The sequence below is a fragment of the Hemibagrus wyckioides genome, linkage group LG21 (assembly GCF_019097595.1).
Source record: "Hemibagrus wyckioides isolate EC202008001 linkage group LG21, SWU_Hwy_1.0, whole genome shotgun sequence".
Classification (NCBI taxonomy): Eukaryota; Metazoa; Chordata; class Actinopteri; order Siluriformes; family Bagridae; genus Hemibagrus; species Hemibagrus wyckioides.
The window spans coordinates 16993735-17013278 of NC_080730.1; the positions used below are offsets into that span (position 1 = coordinate 16993735).

The 19544-nt window shown below is 39.4% G+C and overlaps 1 protein-coding gene across 2 annotated transcripts in view; it reads right to left on the reverse strand.

Annotated features, from left to right (window-relative positions):
* camk1b (calcium/calmodulin-dependent protein kinase Ib) overlaps nucleotides 1-19544 on the reverse strand; it is a 35626-nt gene that overhangs the window by 368 nt on the left and 15714 nt on the right. For both annotated transcript variants that reach the window (XM_058373684.1, XM_058373685.1), the window contains 10 exons: nucleotides 14061-14192; nucleotides 9453-9527; nucleotides 5853-5991; nucleotides 5055-5181; nucleotides 4765-4840; nucleotides 4297-4409; nucleotides 3867-3945; nucleotides 2918-3005; nucleotides 2537-2690; nucleotides 1-1987 (listed from right to left, as the gene is read on the reverse strand). The exon at nucleotides 1-1987 is cut by the window's left edge and continues 368 nt beyond it. In XM_058373684.1, coding sequence (XP_058229667.1) covers nucleotides 1881-1987; nucleotides 2537-2690; nucleotides 2918-3005; nucleotides 3867-3945; nucleotides 4297-4409; nucleotides 4765-4840; nucleotides 5055-5181; nucleotides 5853-5991; nucleotides 9453-9527; nucleotides 14061-14192 — 1090 coding nt within the window. In that variant the 3' untranslated portion in view covers nucleotides 1-1880. The remainder of the gene's footprint in view (nucleotides 1988-2536; nucleotides 2691-2917; nucleotides 3006-3866; nucleotides 3946-4296; nucleotides 4410-4764; nucleotides 4841-5054; nucleotides 5182-5852; nucleotides 5992-9452; nucleotides 9528-14060; nucleotides 14193-19544) is intronic.

Here is a 19544-nt window from a genome sequence, read left to right on the forward strand (position 1 = left end):
AGAAAGTAAGAGGATAGAATAATGCAAAACAGAGCAAAAAAAAAAAAAAAGTCCAGTACACTGTGAGATGTCACAAAAATGTACAAAAAATGGTGTATGGAAACAAATCAAATGGGACACATGAGGTACGATAAAATTTCTTTAATGCCTTTCTTTCTTTTCTTTTTTTTGTATAGGTTCAGTGGTGCATATTACAACGGACCCCCATGTCAAGGGAAAAAAATCGTTTCCTCTGTCTAAATATATATACGTGTGGCAGCCTGGGATAAAGAAATGTTCAGATTTTCGACTATATATAGCTCTGAAAACTTCCCTGATAGGGTTAGGGATTAGGAGGGTTCATGGTGTAGGAAAAAAAATATCATGGTTTCACACTATCGATGGACTTTTAATAAAAATAAACACAAAAAAATGAGTTAGACACCATTTTAAGTATCATGTTGTTGGTATAAGCTGAGAGAAAGAAAGAGTGGCAGAGAAACAGAAGTATGATTGAGGGTGTAGATGTAAAATAATGCGATTAACTGTGTGAACGTGAAACCGTGACACTTTAACGACCCTAATCTCAGTCAGAAGAAAAGTTAGAGCAGTTATAGGGTCTGGCGCAGGAGCATTTTAACAGCTGATTAATTCAGATGATGTAGAATTTGATTAAAGCGTGTAGGAGGCAACAGCTCTTACACATCAATAGGTAAACCGAATGCTTTTGTTCTTTATCTTTGCAGGACGTTTTAGTAAAGCCACGACATCAGGTTTTCCCCAGGCCACCACACTAATTCTATAATCGATTTATCGGTCAGATAATAAATCCTGTAGCATTTATTTAAAACCCCAGAATCTTTAACACACCGTCATCCCCTGAGTAAAACCATCAGTAAAAGAAACAGACTTATATAAAAACGTTTACATGAATGGTAATAGACGTTAAATGTATAAAAGCAGAACACACACACACACACAGGGCCCTGCTGCAGTGTTTACATTTAAAGCATCCGACACCCAGACAGATCATAATGGCAATGAATGGAGTTAAAAATGAGGCATTAATAACCCGAACAACTGCATCCACGAAGGCACTGAAGACTGTGTCTGATGCGTAATGAAAAAAAACCACGAAACAATGACGCAGACTTGGTGTGTTGCAGCACGATTATACATAAAGTCAAATATGGACACAATGAGTACAAGTACAATTAGACCAAGTGTGGGTGTGTGTGTTAGTAATATATGCTTCTATATATGATCATGGCCTAGTGGGAATTTCAGCTTCATCAAGAAATTATTTTATACTCCAAATGTCCCCACAAGAAGAGGAGTTTAGAGTTTGTGGGGATATTTAGCAGATTTATTAAAGAAAAATAAAAAGGATTTTGGTTGCAGAGGTTCAGGTTGGATTTAGGTACAGTACAGCATTAATATGCTGCATTACGTACATATGTGTTTGTGTGTGTGTGTGTGTGTTGGTCACACATGAAGCTGTATTTAGTGTGCAGGCTTGAAAAAGTTCTGAGGACCCATTTTACAATGAAAAAACACCTAAAGCCACTTTTCCAAGACATAAAGATGAAACATCATGTAGTTTGTAAAACAGAAGATAAAACAATCTCAGTCTAATCTCAGGCCGTTACCCATAATGCAACTGCGGCATGCATATCTCTCTCCGTTCCCTTCCTCTCGCAGAGCTCACCTCTCTGTAAACAGAATCCCTCTGTTGGCATAGCGACCCCCTTTTCCCACCTCAAATTGTTTACACTGCGGCGCCACCTAGTGGCCAAGCGCTGGAGTTACTCAGTATTCCTGGCCAGACTGGGGGTGTGGCAGGACTCCAGTAGAAACATGGGACAGTCAAGTCATTGGTTGCAGCAGGATGATTGACGGGCTCAGACCCGGCTGGTCGGGTGGACGTGGAAGGCGCAGTTCTGGATGCCGTCACGCCCATCCCCTTCGCCAGCTCTTTCGGAGCAGCCGTTATTGTCCCTCTGAGAGGCTACAGAGACGGAGACACAAAACGTACACCTCATAACTATTACGTTTCTGTACATTACCCACAATGCAGTGCCACTATCTGTTCAGAGTGGTGCATTTCACTTGTACCTGAAGGCAGCAGCATTTTTTAATTCCTTTACAGCTCTCAGGAAACAAACCAGCTACGAACGCTTCATCTGTTAGGCTAATTCTTGCACTGTGTTTGGCAACGTGTAAATGGCTAACAAGTTTTGTATAGGTGCATTGCATTCTGGGAATCTGAGTACAGCATTTGCACCAGAGCGTCTCCATTATTATTTGGGATTTCTTAATAATATGATCGGTGGGTGAGAAAAGGGCCAAAAAAAGTTTGTAAGGTGAAATTATTTTATATTTAAATTTAAAATGAGAGTCAAAAAGACTATTTTCCAGAGATTATATACAGAAGTGAAGTAATATATGGGGAAAACTATGAGCAGGATACAGTAACAGTGCAAAACTAAAGAAGCAAACAAACAGACATCCACTTAGCAGACTGTGTAAACACATGTAAAGTTTAATGCGAACTGACTGCTTTGCTCGTCCTCTTCCTCCTCAGTTCCCTCAGGCACTAGGAGGCGCTCGCCACAGGGGCTGTGGGGCGACAGCTGACTCTGCCCCTCTTGACTGGTGCCCAGTTGGAGGCGACGCATGTGCCGGACCACTGCTGTGGCATTAAACGCTTGCTAAGAGAGAGACAGACGAGAGAGAGCTTGAAACTATCTAAGCCTGTGCTTAGAGGGGAAATCTTCAGATCAGCCATGCTTGTCTTCATCATCTGATAGGATTACATTTAAACATGATTCATATGATTATTTGGTTATAAATCGAGCTCAATAGGACCGATCATGTCGTTTAGCTTTCCAGCATGTGGTATATAAAAGCAGTATACTTGACAATTAAAAGCACTGACCTTCCATTTGCTCTTGGCGAAGTTCTTCTTGATCTGAGCACTCACAGACTCATGGATGTTCTTGTCCAGTGCTGTATCTCCAGCAATCCTGAAAAAACAAGAAATCTAAATCCTTCAGTTCTCTCCATTGAGATCCAAGTTAGTCATCTGGCTGTATTTCTGCCAAGGAAAGCAAAGGCTCTAAAGCTACTTGGAAGGAACCAAAACAGAACTGGATCGAGCCGGATTAGCTGTGCGATCTGTCGTGAGAAAACCAACTCCTATTCGAGCAGAACTATTATTGTGTAATTTATAGCGTTTTGCTCTGAAAGTTGAATTGAAACACAAAAAACTTTAATTGTTGAAAAGTTGGCTGCACGATCATGCCAGAATCATTCGTTTTGCTTAAAGCGGCAATTTGTTATTTTTAAAGGTCAGTCATAATCGCTCGGTTTCAAAGACACTTTAACGAAAACTGCTTTTCAGTGCTGCCCTGCAATTAATATAGATATCATTTTTCATTTACGGCTTCTATTGGATTTTCTTCTGGCCCAGAAATTATCTCTGCCCCTCGCCAGGAAAAAAAAAAAGCTTCTGAGCTCTGCTTATTTGAATATTGACATTTAAATGATGTTTAAGTTTTTTCTGTCCGTGGCTTGTTTATGTTGGCACAAAAAATTACAAACCGCTTCTTTAATATTAAAATGTAATATTTAATTCTGACATAATTTAATGCAATAATAATAATAATAATAATAATAATAATAATAATAATATTATTATTAATTATTATTATTATTATTATTATTATTATTATGTATTTTATGCATTTAGTGCAGGGTTTAAATGCGAAATATGAACACAATTAGATTCAAAATTAAATAAATACATGAATAATAGTTATGCCTCAATATAAATTATAGCTACATATAAATACTATTATAACTATTAAAATACATGTGTTTCGTACCATGGATGCTGCAGTGCTTGCTCACACGTGTAGCGCCGTTTCGGGTCTCTCTCCATCAGATGTACGATGAAGTCCTTAGCTGTGAATAAAAATCACAATTTCAGCTCAGTCCGTGATGTTAGTGCCTGACACTTTTCCATAATGTCATCTGGTAACACAGAACAGGCCCAGGAAGAAGAAGAAGAAAAAGAAAGAAAAAAAACCTGGCCTGGTTTCAACATCCGTCAAAATTTGATTAGCTGTTCTCCCAAGGCTTTGTGTAGTTAATAAAATGGAGAGTTCAAGAGCATGTTATATTTATTATTATTCTTATTATTATTAACGAGCAGTTTGGCGAGTGTTCAGAGGGACTAAAGAGTAAAGTCTGGGCAGGAATAACATGGGTCTGATGTAAAGCAGAGGAACTGTGAGAAGATGGAAAAGGTGCTACCTGAATCAGAGATGTCATCCCAGTACGGAGAGTCAAACTCATATTCGGCTTTCAGGATCTGCTCGAACAGCTTGGCGTCGTTCTCGTCGTAAAATGGCGGATAGCCGCACAAGCTGACAGAGACGGACGGAATTTAGACAGAAAGATCCTGGATTTTACTGAACAGGACCAGACAGTGTGTGATGCATTTAAAAGAAAAAACGTTTAACTAAACTTCTATCATGATTGATTTGGGACTTTCCAGGACATGAACTTTCATTATAAACAGATGACATGTAGTTCATCATTGTGAGTGTTCATACTGCTTTAATAAAAGAGAAGTAAAACTTCAGGATATATTAATATGCAAAACTCATAACTCCACCACATAGAAAGTTACCGTATACTGTAGCTATGATACCTTACAGTGCTAATCAGACACAGCTACGCAAGCTACCACTCAGGATATCAGTGGTATAAAATACTTACAGTATGTACGCGATGACACCGATGGACCAGCAGTCCACTGCTTTACTGTATGGCTTCTGGGCCAAAACCTCTGGAGCTGAAAAACACAAGAAAACAAAACTTATTAACGCTTCACACATGTATGAGCTCGTCTTGCCTTTTCTGTTTCTATAGTAACAACTTACCAAGGGACTTGAACAGTGGACACATGGTCCAGATAATACGGATTACAAAAACTTTCCTGTTTCTGTTCTATTCTATTATAGATATAATGAGTGTGTAGAGATGATGTACGCTAGTGTGAATCATACCGACATATCCAGGAGTGCCGCATGCCGTGCTCATGACTATACCCGAGCCCTCGATTTTGGACAAGCCAAAATCGCTGATCATGATCTTGGAGTCCTCGTCTATGCTGTAATATAGCAGGTTCTCTGGCTGAAAAAAAAAACAAAACAAAACCCACACAGACCATAATGAGGCATGCAAACACAGTCACCCTATCTCTCTCTCTCTCTCTCTCTCTCTCACTCGCTCGCTCTCTCTCTTGCTTTCTTTCTCTCTCACTTGCGCTCTCTCTTTCACTCTCTCTCTCTCTCTCTCCTACTCGCTCTCTCTCTCTCTCTAACTGGCTCTCGTGCTCTCTCTTTAACGCTCTCTCTCTTGCTCTCTCTCACTCCCTCTCCTGCTCCCTCTCTCTCTTTCTTTCTCTCTAACTCTCTCTCTTGCTCTCTCGATCTTATTGATCTGAATCATGTTCATGTAGAGGCTTAATTAGTTCAGCCATGCACAAGAATTAATCTGTACGTCCTTCACTTCACTTCACTTCACTTCACTGCATGTAAACAAATGAGCTTGTTAAGCCCACAGACTAACAAGACTAATAACTGTGACCTCAGAAACCGGAGAGGAAAATAAACATCATGTTAATTAGTTACAGTAAGCGCAGGCTTCACAGATTAGAGCAGCAAAGGAAGAGGAAGATGGGATCACCAAATAAAATAAGACGCTCAGAATAGCAGTTAATTGAATCGAATTTGATTCAATTTTTACACATTCGGATCTGGGTTTGGCTCATTTTCCCCTCACACACTTCCTTCTAGTCCCACCTTCAAGTCTCGATGCACTATGCCCATGTCATGGAGATACTTCACGGCGTCCAGGATCTGCTGGATGAGCTTGCTGGCGTCTTTCTCCGTGTAAAAACCTTTTTCAACAATCCTGTCAAAGAGCTCGCCGCCAGACACCCTGCAAAGAGAGAAATATGCTGTGGAAGCTGCATGACACACACACACACAGGCACGCACACACAGTTATACTTCAGACAGACTGAATCACAGCATGGACCCTTGTGACCAGCTGGTTGTGTTGCAGCCCTCCTTCACCAGCAGGAGGCGCTCTTGTGCTCGTTTTCCACCTCCTACTCTCCACTCACGCAGGTTAAAGTCGACTCGAGTGTGAATCAGAGAAACATTTTATTTCGCTGTAAATCAAGCGTCATTATGTGTGCAATCTGTTTCCCCCGTTTCAATCTGCTCTGGTGAAGCTACTGAGAAAGAGAAACACAAACCCAACACGCAGTGAGTGATGCGAGGACACACACACACACAGCTGAACTCTAGCTGAGATGAAAGACCTGGCAGACTCAGCACTTTCCAGCTCGTATGTTAATCCCTCCTCTACTCTGCCACTAAGCTCCATCCTTCTCTCCATCCACACCTCTCTCCATTCCTCTCCAGCCCTCTGTCCATCTTCCATCCATCTTATCTCCACCCCTTTTTTCCATCTCGACTGCACTCTCCTTTCCTTCCACTACCCCACCTCTGCTCTGAGCCATATCTTTACTGCTCTCTCCATCTCTTGACCATTCTCTGTACTTTTCTAATGTTCATCCCTCTTTTCATCCCTCCATCTATGATCTGTAACTTTCTCCAGACCATTCTTTATTCCGCCATTCAATCACCTCCCTTTTTCTTTTTATCCATCCGTCCACTTTCATCCCCATTTATTATCCCCTTCCTTTCACTATCCATCTCTTTATCCCCATCCATCTCCTTGTATCACGATCCTCTGTTCATTGCTCTCTCTATCTCTTTTCCCTTTACCCACCGCCTCATCTTCATCCATCTTTCCCTTCAGCATCTCTCACTTTCATCACCCCTTTCTTTATATCCATCACCGTCTCCCTCCATAGCATTTTCTTGCATCTTCTCCTCCCTCCAAGGCCACCCTCCCTCCATTCTCTCTCCCTCTATTTAGCCATCTACCCTTGTTCTTCTTCTTCTGTCCATCCCTCGCTATGCACTGACCTCCTTTTCCCATATGTTCTAATTATCATCCTCCCCATACTCTATTGTAATCTAAACCTTTACACACCATGTCCATGCGCTGCTTAGTTCTCTCTTTCTCTTCACTCATTTCTCTCCCCCGTTCCTCTTTCCTGACATTTCAGCTGACGGGTGGGAGGACACAGGTGTGGGCACATGCTCCCAGGGCTGCTCAGTGGGCGGGTAATGTGTGCGTGTGTGTGTGTGTGTTCTCTTGTGTGTGTACTTTGTATGTTTGTCAGCCTTTACCTTGATTTCTCAGTGGACGAGACAATAGAGAGTCTCAAAGGCACATGTGTAATTAAAGGGCTTTGACATCACATGTGAGAGGGAGAGAGAGAGAGAGAGAGAGAGAGAGAGAGAGCATGGCAAGAAGCGACAGACTGACACACTCATACACACCATCATCATCATCATCATCATCATCATCATCTATGAAACAATATTATGTTGCACACATAGCAACCACCAATTAGTGCGATCATTGTGAGGACGTAATAGCTGCCTCGTTTCACTCACTTAGACTCTCTCTTAATTTTTTGATAACGTGTGAGAAGGTATAAAGGAAATTCCAGCCAACACTATAACACTACAAATAATGGGAGGATGGTGGGTGTAGTATTAATTGTTAGTATTAAAAATAAACATTTGAGGGCACAATCACACCTAGAGGCAATTTGGAGGACGGATTGAACCCTGAAAACTGAAGCCATTATATATAATCCAAATATAGTCAATATTATTCTTCCGTTTTTTATGTCTCTTGGCTGATGTCTCTATGCAGCTTGGACTTTATCTGGATGAAAAAGATGCAGAAATAAAGCAAGATCCTGCTTCATCAAACGACGGCTGGAAAAGTAAAGCTCAAGCCGGAAAGGAAGATTCGTATCCAGCGGGCCTGCTAGCAGGAGAGAGATCCCAGCTGGAACGAGGCGAGCGGTGACACATGGTTTTGTAATGTGTTTTCTTTGGAGATGAAAGCGCTGGCTGGGAGTCTTGCTCTTGCTAATGTACAGCTATGAACTCGCTGTTTAGACACGGACACAATCCAGAAGCAGACGGTCATCACCTTCCTTAATGGTGCGGAGCTATTTGAAGAATATAAGGTGGCGGTTTAGACAGGAAGAGTGCAGCTTACAGTTGATCCCTATTCAAGGATATTAGCTAACCAGTTCCTGATCCGGTAATGGCGTTCTGCAAGCACCGGCTACCAGGAAAATGTCACATGTTCACTTGGTCATTAAACCTCTTTCAGTAGTGGAGCCTAAGCAATATTCGGCTATGCAGTAGAGCCATGTTGTTTGTTAATCTTCATTAAAGATGCTGTTACGTCTATTGAAGGAAGAATTTGCAGCTCCACCTGTTGATATTTTTGCAGCCTGTGTAGAATTAACACCATTTATCGGCAAACACGTCATGTACATACGTCATATATGAAACATACACGTATATACCAGGCTAGTTTAGTTTATTTAGAGTATATAGTATTTCGGTAAGTAAATAAGCCCAGTAACTGTATCAAAACTTTCTTTAGTGTTATAGTGTTATAGTGCAGCTTGCACTAATTACTATTGCGGATTGTCTCCAGAAGCATAAAACGAATTGGATTCAATATTTCGATTGCTATTAATTTACTTTGCTGGAACAAAGCTAAACTCTTTACAGAGTCAAGTAAAACTACATACCGACAAAGAAAATAAAACTAGCAAGCAAATAAATCAAACAAAAAAAAAATCAAACAAAAATCAAAAGCAAAAAAATCAAACAAAAACAAAAAACAAATCTAACAAAAAATCTAAAACAACAAACCAAACAAAAATCCAAAACCCCCCTAAAAAACAAAACAAAAAAATGTGAAAACAAAAAATCAAACAAAAACAAACAAAGACAAAACAAAAAACCCTCTAAAGGAAATCAGATTCAAAACAACCAACCAACCAAAAAAAAAAACACCACACAAATGTATGTGGTAGATATCGTCCAGGTCTTGATTATCAGTAACAGGATCGTTTTTTCTTTCTTAAAAATAGAAATACAGAACTAGAATTTGCACTTAAAAAATGTGTAGCCAAAAAGCTTGTATCTAAAGTTTGGGTATTGAGTTGTACTGCATTGCATTGTACTGTATATAATGCGTTAGTACATTTGACTGTGGAAACTCTCAACCACATTTTCAGCAACTACACACACACACACACACACACACCATTCTGTCTTGAGTGAAAAATGCAGTCAAGAATCAAAACATAAATGTCGTCTGAAATAGGGGGCTAAAAGAGGCAACTGAACTAGATCATGAGTGGCTTCTTTATAAGTCAGACACACACTCGCTCTTGCTCTTACACTGGCTCTCCATTCAGCCTAAAGACAGACTTCACTTACAGCTGCATGACGAGGTAGAGGTACGATGTGTTCTCGTAGATGTCCTCCAGTGAAACAATGTTGGCGTGTTTAATCCTATAGGAAACAATGAGAAAGAGGGACTGAGAAAAAAAAAATTAACCATCATACACACATCCATACATACATAAAAATATTATAAGAATCGGTGTAACAAAACAAGAAAAACAATGTTCCTGTATGATCTCTCTGAGGTCAAACAGGGATTTGACCTCGAAACTGTCTTCCTGTACTGTTGTCTGTTAAATGAACTATAAATCGAGGTCCATTCAAAGTGTGTCAATTAATATACAGTATAAAATTTCCCAGCTTGATTGTTAGCAATACTTTAGCAATACTTGTACACAACATTTTATGGTATTTAGTCACAGCACACTTGTTTTGTTTTGTTTGTCCACCTGGGAATCAATGCTTTATTTGTTTAAAGTCCACAGATGATTCATCTAATATAGATGCAAATACTCCCAAGCTGAAGATGACATAACTGCTGAAAGTGAAGGACGGTCAAAACGAAATCCCCACGAGGTTAGAGGACTCTCATGAGTCTTGTCCTAGTTCAGACTGAGAAGAATGACTGACTGTATACAGCCAAGACAGAGCAGAAACTTTTAACACTGGATCTCTCATCCACCACAAGACAAAACAATTACAAAGGAACAATAGCAGCTATAGTTATGTAACTGAAATATTTAATGACATACTCTACAATGGGTTTTGAAAGCTGATATTCATATTCGGTCGTCTGTAACAAGAACGGCAATTTACCTTTAATCTCTGATTAAAACATCATACTCGTACTTTTAGAAATAGGTCTTTTAATGACAATTAATTTCTAGAAAACTCTTTAGAGATTCTTTAACGATCCGATATACATGCGTGATACGACATTATTGATAACAGATGGATAATGGATAAAATCTTATCTCTGGTTACTGGATTGACTGGTGCCTCATTTAGGGTGTATCATGGGATATGTTCTGGATTCACAGTGATCCTAATCCTGTCTGTTTTTATTTTCAATCCATTTCTATAGTCTATGTGTTTCGATCATTTATCATCCTTTGCAAGGCGCTATCTTGCCTGACGCATTTCTATTACAAGTGTTTTTATTAATGATGTAGAGAGGTGTGACATCACAGTCCACCTCTTCATTCCTTTCTCTCCCACTTCAGCTCCAGTCAATAATCATTCTCTTTTACTTTCTCTTTACCTGCTGGGTTAAAAGTGAGAGAGAGAGAGAGAGAGAGAGAGAGAGAGAGATGTGTGGGTTCTCACTGGGTTGCCTTGTGGATTCCCACACACGCCTGAGGCACATAACACGACCGACACATGCAGGTGAGTCACCAGCCCACTGAGCCTTTCATTCCTTTCTCTCTTTCACATACACACACTCAATCTCTAACTTTTCCTCCCCCCAGGCACCGGTCACGTCCTGTACATGCTGTCAGTTCGCCTTGTCTTTCTCTCTCGATTGCTCGTTGACTCTCCACCCCCTCTGTGCGTGGGGTCCGGGTCGACTCCACAGGTGGTGGGTGGTTTGAGGCAAGGCACTAAGGAACAATATTCCCTTATAATACATGCAGAGGCTTCTCTTCTGAGGTGACAAAAATGAAAAGAAAGACAGATATAAAGATAGCAAGACAGAAGGACAGAGAGAGAGAGAGAGAAAAAAGAAGAAGAAGGCAGAAAGACGGACGGACTGACAAGTAAGACAGATAGACAAGAAAAGGCAGACTAAGTGACTAAGTAAAGAAGGAAAGGTTGAAAAGCAGGAAGATTAAAAAATATGAAAGAAAGGTAGAAAGACAGAGAGACTCACTGGGAAGAAAGGAAAGAAAGACTGACAGAGAAATACAAAGACTGAATGACAGAAGAAATAAGAGAGACAGAGAAAAAAGAAAAGTAGAAACAAAACGGAGAGAAAGATGTACGAGGAAAAATTGCAGAAAGACAAAAAAAAGAAGTAAAGAAAAAAGAAAAAAGACTAACAGAAAAAAGTAAAAATAGATAACATTAAAAAAAGAAAAGGAAATGACAAAGAAAGCTTTGTGGATAAGGAGTTCTAACTAAATAAAAGGCTTAACATGATAGTTCAGACTCTGTTACTTTACTTTTCTCTGGCAAACCCTCAAAACGTGAAATTCTATTTCAAATCAAAGTAAATCTCCAGGAAATTTCCTGTGTTAAAGCTGCTTTCACAAACTGACAGTAAGGGTTAAGGCTGGCCAGTTCGTTTTTGTTGGAAATAAAACCTCACTCTCAAGCAGAATCAGAATTCTGAAGTAACAGGGATTCGTGTTATCACATGTCCTTTAAGGCGGGAATTCTCTAAACACACTGTGCTATACCATACTACACCACACCATAGTATACTATACCATATCAAACAAAACTAAACTATACCATACTTATACTCTACCATACCATACTACACTACACTACCACAGTATACTATACCATACTATGCTTTACTATACCAGAGAATTCTATACCATACCAAACTACACTACACCATACTATACTAAACCATAGTATACTATACCATCCCATACTACACTATACTATACTGTAGTATATTCTATCTACACTATACAGTAGTATACCAAACTATGCTACACTACACCATAGCATACTATACCACATTATACCATACTACACTATACTATAATCTTCCATGCCGTACTACACTATACTATACTGTAGTATATATTATCTACACTATACCATAGTATACTATACCATACCGCAATACACTGTTCTATACTGTAGCATATACACTATGTACCCTAAACCATAGTATACCAAACTATGCTAAACTAGACCATAGTTTACCATACCATACCCCACTACACTATACCATGCTACACTACACTATGTTATACTGTAGAATACTATGCTACATTACACTAAACCATAGTACACTATACCATACCCCACTACACTATACTACAGTATACTATACCATACTATGGTACATTATACCATTCTATACTACACTACACTACACTACACTACTCTATGCTATACCATAGCATACTCTACCTTACCATACTAGACTGTACTCTACCACACTATACAAAACCATCTTCCTGAGACCTGATATTCTACAAAGACCTAATTTTTTTTTTTTTTTAATAAATGAGTGCAGTCAATTGCTCTAAAATGTATTTTCCCCTCATTTTCCTCCGCAAATTAGGTCACCTGTCTCTTCCCACCCAACACCCAGCTCTTGACAACTTCCTCTGAGACACATGACACCAGCCCATGGCCTCTTTACAACTGCATCTCGTGCTGCATTGTAGAGCAACGTAAGACACACGTAGGAAAGCTCGTTCAGCCGTCTTCCACATACATGAACTCACAGATGCTTGTGATTGGCTGGTGTTGGCCTCACAGAGGAATGAGAGTATGCAATCTATCTCAGAGCCAGTTTTTCTCCCTGGATCCCGATGTCAGGGTTCAAACTCACACTCACCTGATGATATGTTTAAACATGAGGTGCTGGAAACTAGCATAAGAAAGAGACCTCAGGCTTGTTTTATAAACTTGAGTGTCTGGATGGTAATATTCTTAAATTCATACATTTTATTTTATGTTGTCAAAAAGAATAATGGATCGATTTATTTCACCCCCACAAGCGTGTATATCAGATGTGACTGTGAATCACTAAGGTTCCAGCAAAAGCATCACACCTCAAGAGATGCTGCAATCTGGAGAGTTGATGCCATAAAAATGAGAGACTGACTAGGACAAAAACAAAAACAAAACAAGGAAGCAATAAAGACTGAACTATGCAGCATGTCCTTGTATAAATGTGCAGAAGGAAGGGGGGTTTTCCTCCATCACGCGTTCGTTCACATCCCTCTCTGATCTCCAGGTCAGTGTAGCGGCAGTAACCCAGGCAACGCGTGCACACACGTCCTAAAAATAGCTTTAGCGCCTTCAGAGCAAGTCGTTTTCCGGAGCGCCTGGTGAATCCAGTGGTTCATATGGGAGATCCTTAAACGACAGTCACATCAGCAAGTGTGGGCGTGTTCATGTGCATATAGGAGAAACTGTTTCTAAATTTTACCTGGCACGTTTTCAACATATATTTTATATGTGCTGAGTCATTAATACACACAGACACACAAACACACCCACATTGCTTACACCTTTACCTTTGGATGCCGTCCATAAATTCCAAAATGTTTTTCTTCTTTACAATTTTTTATAGACATAACACAATCACAAACTGGTGAACGGTTAACTGGTATATAATTGTAGCTACTAAAGAATTTAAAAAAAAATCTGATATGTTGTCATCTTTTTTCCCGTCACTATTAATGTTTATTTTGGCTTCAGATCGTTAGACCGCAAGCAAGTGTGGTTATGCCTAACAGTACTGACAGACATGAACTCGGTAACATTTCCTTTCCACCCTGATTTCCCATAATGCAATGCAACTAACAACTGAAGTTATAAATAACTGAATAGTAATTGTAAGAATATAGTGCATAAAACTAGTTTTGTTTAATATAAACTGACATGTTTGGCATTGATTTGTGTGGGTGCATGTGTGTGTGTGAAAAAGAGTAGCACAATAGTTACTTGTGAAGAACGGCGATTTCATTCTCAATGCTGTTCTCTTTCCCTTCCAGCGCTTTCTTCGGAATACACTTTATCGCCACCAACTTTGAGGTTTTCTTTTCCTCGGCTAGGACGACCTCAGAGAAGGCACCTCTGCACCACACACATCCAGAGAAAGAGAGATAGAGATAGATAGAGAGAGAGAGAGAGAGAGAGAGAGAGAGAGCGCGAGCGAGCAAGAGAGAGAGAGAGATTCAGAATTAATAAACAAGTCATCAAAATGTGAAGTACTGCAAGTATTGAAACAGTTTTACTTTTAAAAGAGGGTTAATCTTCAGGCTGAACTGCAGTGGCTCCTGTTTTTAATGCCAATTAAGCCAAATTGATGCAGAGAGAGCACAGCCCCTGACCCGAGAGCTCGAACCAATTCCAAGAATTTGCTGGTTTTGTTTACACACGTCTGCTGAGTTCCAGAGAAACGATGGATCTTGCATAACGTTTTTTTCCCTCTTGGTGGTTTCCCCCAAAGGGTTTTTTCACACCATAATAGAACATTTAAAGAAGGCAGTGGGGGTGAAAAGACTCTATGCTATAATGCAGATGCTGGAAGAACAGGAAGTGCAACCTTTCATTAGAATTCCAGCAACTTTGTGTGTTGTATGGAGCAGTGAATCACACACACACGAAAAAAAAAAGGTGCGACTTTAACCCTTATCACACTTCACTTGACGCTGCATATTCCTGAGAATACTTTTTTTTTAGATAATTAGATAATTATAAATTTCATTTAATTTACATTATTCTAAATAGACTTTTTTTTTTGTTTACCATACATCATTCTTTTTCTGTTCTCTTTTATATCTATATATTTTTTCAACCTGTTATTAGATTTATTCTTTTTCCATTTTATTGTTTTTTTTTTCCATCATCTTCTTTTTATTATTATTATTATTATTATTATTATTATTATTATTGAATTTTGGTGTCTGAAACCATGGTGCATTCATCAAAATACACTGAATAGAACATATGTGACTTACTATATATGACCAGTCACTATAGGCGAAAATAAACACATGATTTTTGTACAATACTCTGTATTTTCCAGACTTTCTCCTGAATATAACACTCCAACTAAATTCTGTTTTTCTAAGAAAAATGCCAGGAAGAATTTTTCTTCCCCCATTTCATCAGCTACAGTCTTTGCTACAGTTTGTATTCCTGATCTGAATCCCTTTAAGTCTGGAGAATCTGCTCCCTTGATAAGTATTACGTGAAAACCTTATCATTCCTACTCATTTCCATTTCCTATAGCATCCCTATGGAAAGCTAATGCAAGTGCAGCTTTGTAAATTTTTTTGTTACCTCCTGCGAGTTCCAGCTGAAGACACATGCTTAAAAGGTAAAGATCTTTATTTGTATCCTATCTAACTCGGTTCTAAATCTCTCGGTTCTAGCTAAATGTCTAACTCGGATACTGAAGAATAATTTTTCATTTCAGTAGAGACAAAGCTTATCACACATCTGAACACCAAACATTCCAGAAAACTTCATCTGAACACTGATGCCATAAGTAAACCTTCCATCCTGCTCTCTGTTTGAACAAGGAACTGATGGAGATCAGGCAGAGTGAGTGTGTTTGTGTGAGAGAGAGAGAGAGAGAGAGAGAGAGAGAGATAAACTATCCTAATTGGTAAACAGAACATGATTATGGCTCTTAGACCCACATCCGGCTGGACACACTACACTTTGCATACATACATATACACACACACACACACACACACAAGCAAGCAATTTTATACTAATCTTACTCTGTGTGTGTTTAACAAACCAATACAGTCACAAGGTACATGAGACAAATAGAGGAAGAGGAACATCTTGGTACATGTGGCAGTGGTGGGTGTGGTCAAGCATCATCTGTGGATGGAGAGGAGACAGGCTGAATCGGCAGGTGACACATGATTATTAACGCAAACCTTATTTGCATAATTGACGAGAGAGAGTGAGAGAGAGGGAGAGAGACAGAGAGAAATAGAGATAGAGAGATAAAGGGACAGAGAGGGACAGAGAGAGAGAGAGAGACAGAAAGAGAGAGACAGAGTCATATAACTGATGGAGCTTGACACACACACACACACACACACACACACACAAGCCTGGGAACGTGAACTTGATGAAGCGAAGCTGTGAGTCTGGGACCTGTTTCCTGTCCTCATCCTGTTTTGTAGTTTTTTCCCTCCACACCCTCACGCCAGGGTTCAAATGAAATTCCCATCAGATCATCATACAGGGGGTTCGATTTTCGATTACAGATAGCAACTTTGAATTAAAAAATATCATTTTTTTTTATTTAAGAAAAATAGAAAGTGTAACACATATACTGATTTTTCTTTTTATCCAAAATGGTTGGTACTGTTAACAGTGTATCGATTTGCACACGTTTATTTATTTATCAATGCAAACTCATTCATGAGAGGACTGATTATTACTTTTTCAATATTCTAAGATTTATTATACATTTTATACACCTGTGTCTTTTCTTTTTTTTTGTGTGTGATATCTGTTTACAGGTTTAGGAATATAGTTAATATGGTTAATATGGTAATACAGTAGCTGTATTTGGGGACAGGTTGAAGGTTGTGGAGTTATTTTTGGTGTCTGTTCTTTACAGAGAGGCATGTGAACACACAGCACACTGTATAAAGTCCTTGAAAAGGCCATTTACTCTCTCACTGCCAGTCGAAAGCGAGGCAAATAAAAGTTTCAGCCGTGTGAATTTTGCATGGAAAAATAAAACCCGCATTTACTTCTATTCTAGATGATTTTTGAGTTTTCATTTTTGGCATATCTAGTGTTTTACACAACAGACGTCAGTTTCGGCTCATTATGAGCTCACATCAGATTTAGTCTGAGTAACACACAGTTTCCGAAGTGACAACTATTGTGCAAAAGCATGCTACAGTAAATAAGCTGGAGTAAATAATGTACGAGTGAATTAAGGTGTGCCCCGTGCATGCGTATTCAGCTGCAGAGAAACCCACTGAAAGTGTGTGGTCTCTCGAGTGTCATGGTGGGATTTCTAGAGAAACCTGTTACAGCCAACCATAGCCAGATGTGCTGGATGGAGAAGGCTCTGAAGCACAAACAGGAGAAGAAAAATGTGTAGAGAGGAGCTGAAGAAAAACACTTTCATTTTAAAAAGGTTAATGCCTATTTTTGTGCAGAGTTGGTGTCCAGACCCTGTTGCTAACGGCAACCTCCGGCAAACACGATGCACTCTTATTACCTCTTAAACGAGCTACTCTCCATCCCCGAGCATTTCATACACACACACACAGACACAAACATGTACATGCATGTTGAGAAATGTGGAATGACAGTGATATATGCTTAATCGTGCAGACAATAATGGCTTTTATTTCTATAACAAGTTGATACTGCACATGCTCTCTGTCAGCAGGCATGCCTGGAGCTTCACCTGGGGTTAGTCCACTTGTACATCACTTAACACGAACATCTGCGGCTGGTCAGATCTTCCCATCATTTCTGGGAATCTTCAAGATTAGAGGTCATCTATTATTTATTATATTTCAGAAATTAGGTTTAAGCAGCAGCCACATTACTGCTTAATACTGAAACAGTATTTAATATTTGAAAAAAAGCTGACGGATGCAGCTCCTGAGACTAAAATGAGCCAGGCGACGAATTCCACAGAGGTTGCAAGCGGAAAAAAAAGAGGCTTTTAGCCAAAGCAGAGCAGCTGGACGTACAGTAGGACCGTCTTACAGGGCTGCCGGAGGTGCCGACATTTTCCTACATTTATCAAGCTCCCTTCAGCAAAAGAATAACCAGACTGATTGATACGGCATGCTTCTTGAGTTTGATTGGTCAGAAGATATATGGTTGATTAAGTTTCTAGAACATTAGTGAAAGACGGGATTATAATAAAGTTTAATGGTCAATGGACCACTTTAAAGTGGTCAATTAATGTTGTAATATATTATTATTGTTTCTGTAGTAACGCCTCACATGGGGACTTGTACATCAGACATTCCACAGTCTGATTATAAATATTTAAAAAAAAAATTAAATGTCAATAATAGAAATGTTGAATATTCTTTTATACTTCATACATTATTTAGGACTCTATAGATCTTGAATCATGGTCCAGGCCAAGTCAAGACGTCTTAACAGAAATAAATGGAAATAATACAATTTATTGGATGTATTTGTGCTTTAAAGAAAACCAAATGTTTCTACTACTTTGTTTCCATTTCTCCCACAAACAGTGATCCAAAAAGTTGCCTCACTTCCATCAAACATAAAAAGCCAACAACTTGTAGACTAAACCAAAAGCAGTGAAGGGAATAAATTCTGTCCCTGATGTCCGCAGCCAGCAATGGTACTGCAGGAGCCAAAAAAACAACTTGACGCATAAGCAGGATAAATTTAGTTTGGTTTGCACACGTTCTGATAAGCTCTTTCCATCAGGATAGTAGAGCTGAGCCGTTTGTTTCTCGACTCTTGTAAACTGAGACGCATTTTCTTCTACCCACGAGGAGTAGGAAAGCCAACATCAGGTCAGATTTTCCACCAGAAAAACCTCCTGGTCTCAACAGTGGAAGCTATTTGAAGGATCTTGTATTAGTAAAATCAGAATCTTGTCCCTAACCCTAACCTTCTTGTCATCTCCTTCCCTTTCCTCTTGGTCCATCTTTCTCATTCCGGGTTTGTCTCCTACACTGAAGATTAGCATGCTTATTCAGTTTCTCATTATTCTTTAGCAGCTGGAGGCATGCATGCAGAAGCTTGAACAACATTTTGTGCCGGACAGGATTTTATGAAACTCCTATGGACTAACCAAATGACAAACAAAAACAGATTCTGTATTTGTACTAGATGTTATGAATTCACGCGCCTCCTAGACGTGCATACACTCTGTAACCTCCCTGAATGAAGCGTTGCAGAGACTTCGGTCCGGGTAATTCACTTCACTCCTTTAGAAACATGATGTCCTTTCTTCAAATTTATTTGACAGCTGTATGCCTGCTGACTTGGGACCAGTTAATAGGAGTCAGTGTTATGGAGGCATTCCAGATTCCACCCACGCAAATCTCTCGATCCTATCTGATGTGTACATTGTTCCCTCAAAGGATTTGAGATAGTAATTACAGCTGGATATATGGTCACACATTCAAATCAAGATCACAAACTTCTCTTTTCTTTAGCCAGATGAAGAAATAAAGGAAGCGGTTAGCCGCATTCCACCAGGGCAAGATGCATTTCTAATTTTTCTCCAGACAAGAGCCATCGAATTCACAGCAAAGAAAGGGAAACAGCCGCTTGATGAACACAATTCACTGTGGCAGTTTTGTGGCCTAAAAATACTGCACTATTCAACAAAGGAAACATTCAGAGATGGGGAGGTGAGATTTCTACATTTTTTCTCACTGCATTTACCACGACTATCTCACCCCGATCTTTCAAAGCACTAAAGAAGCA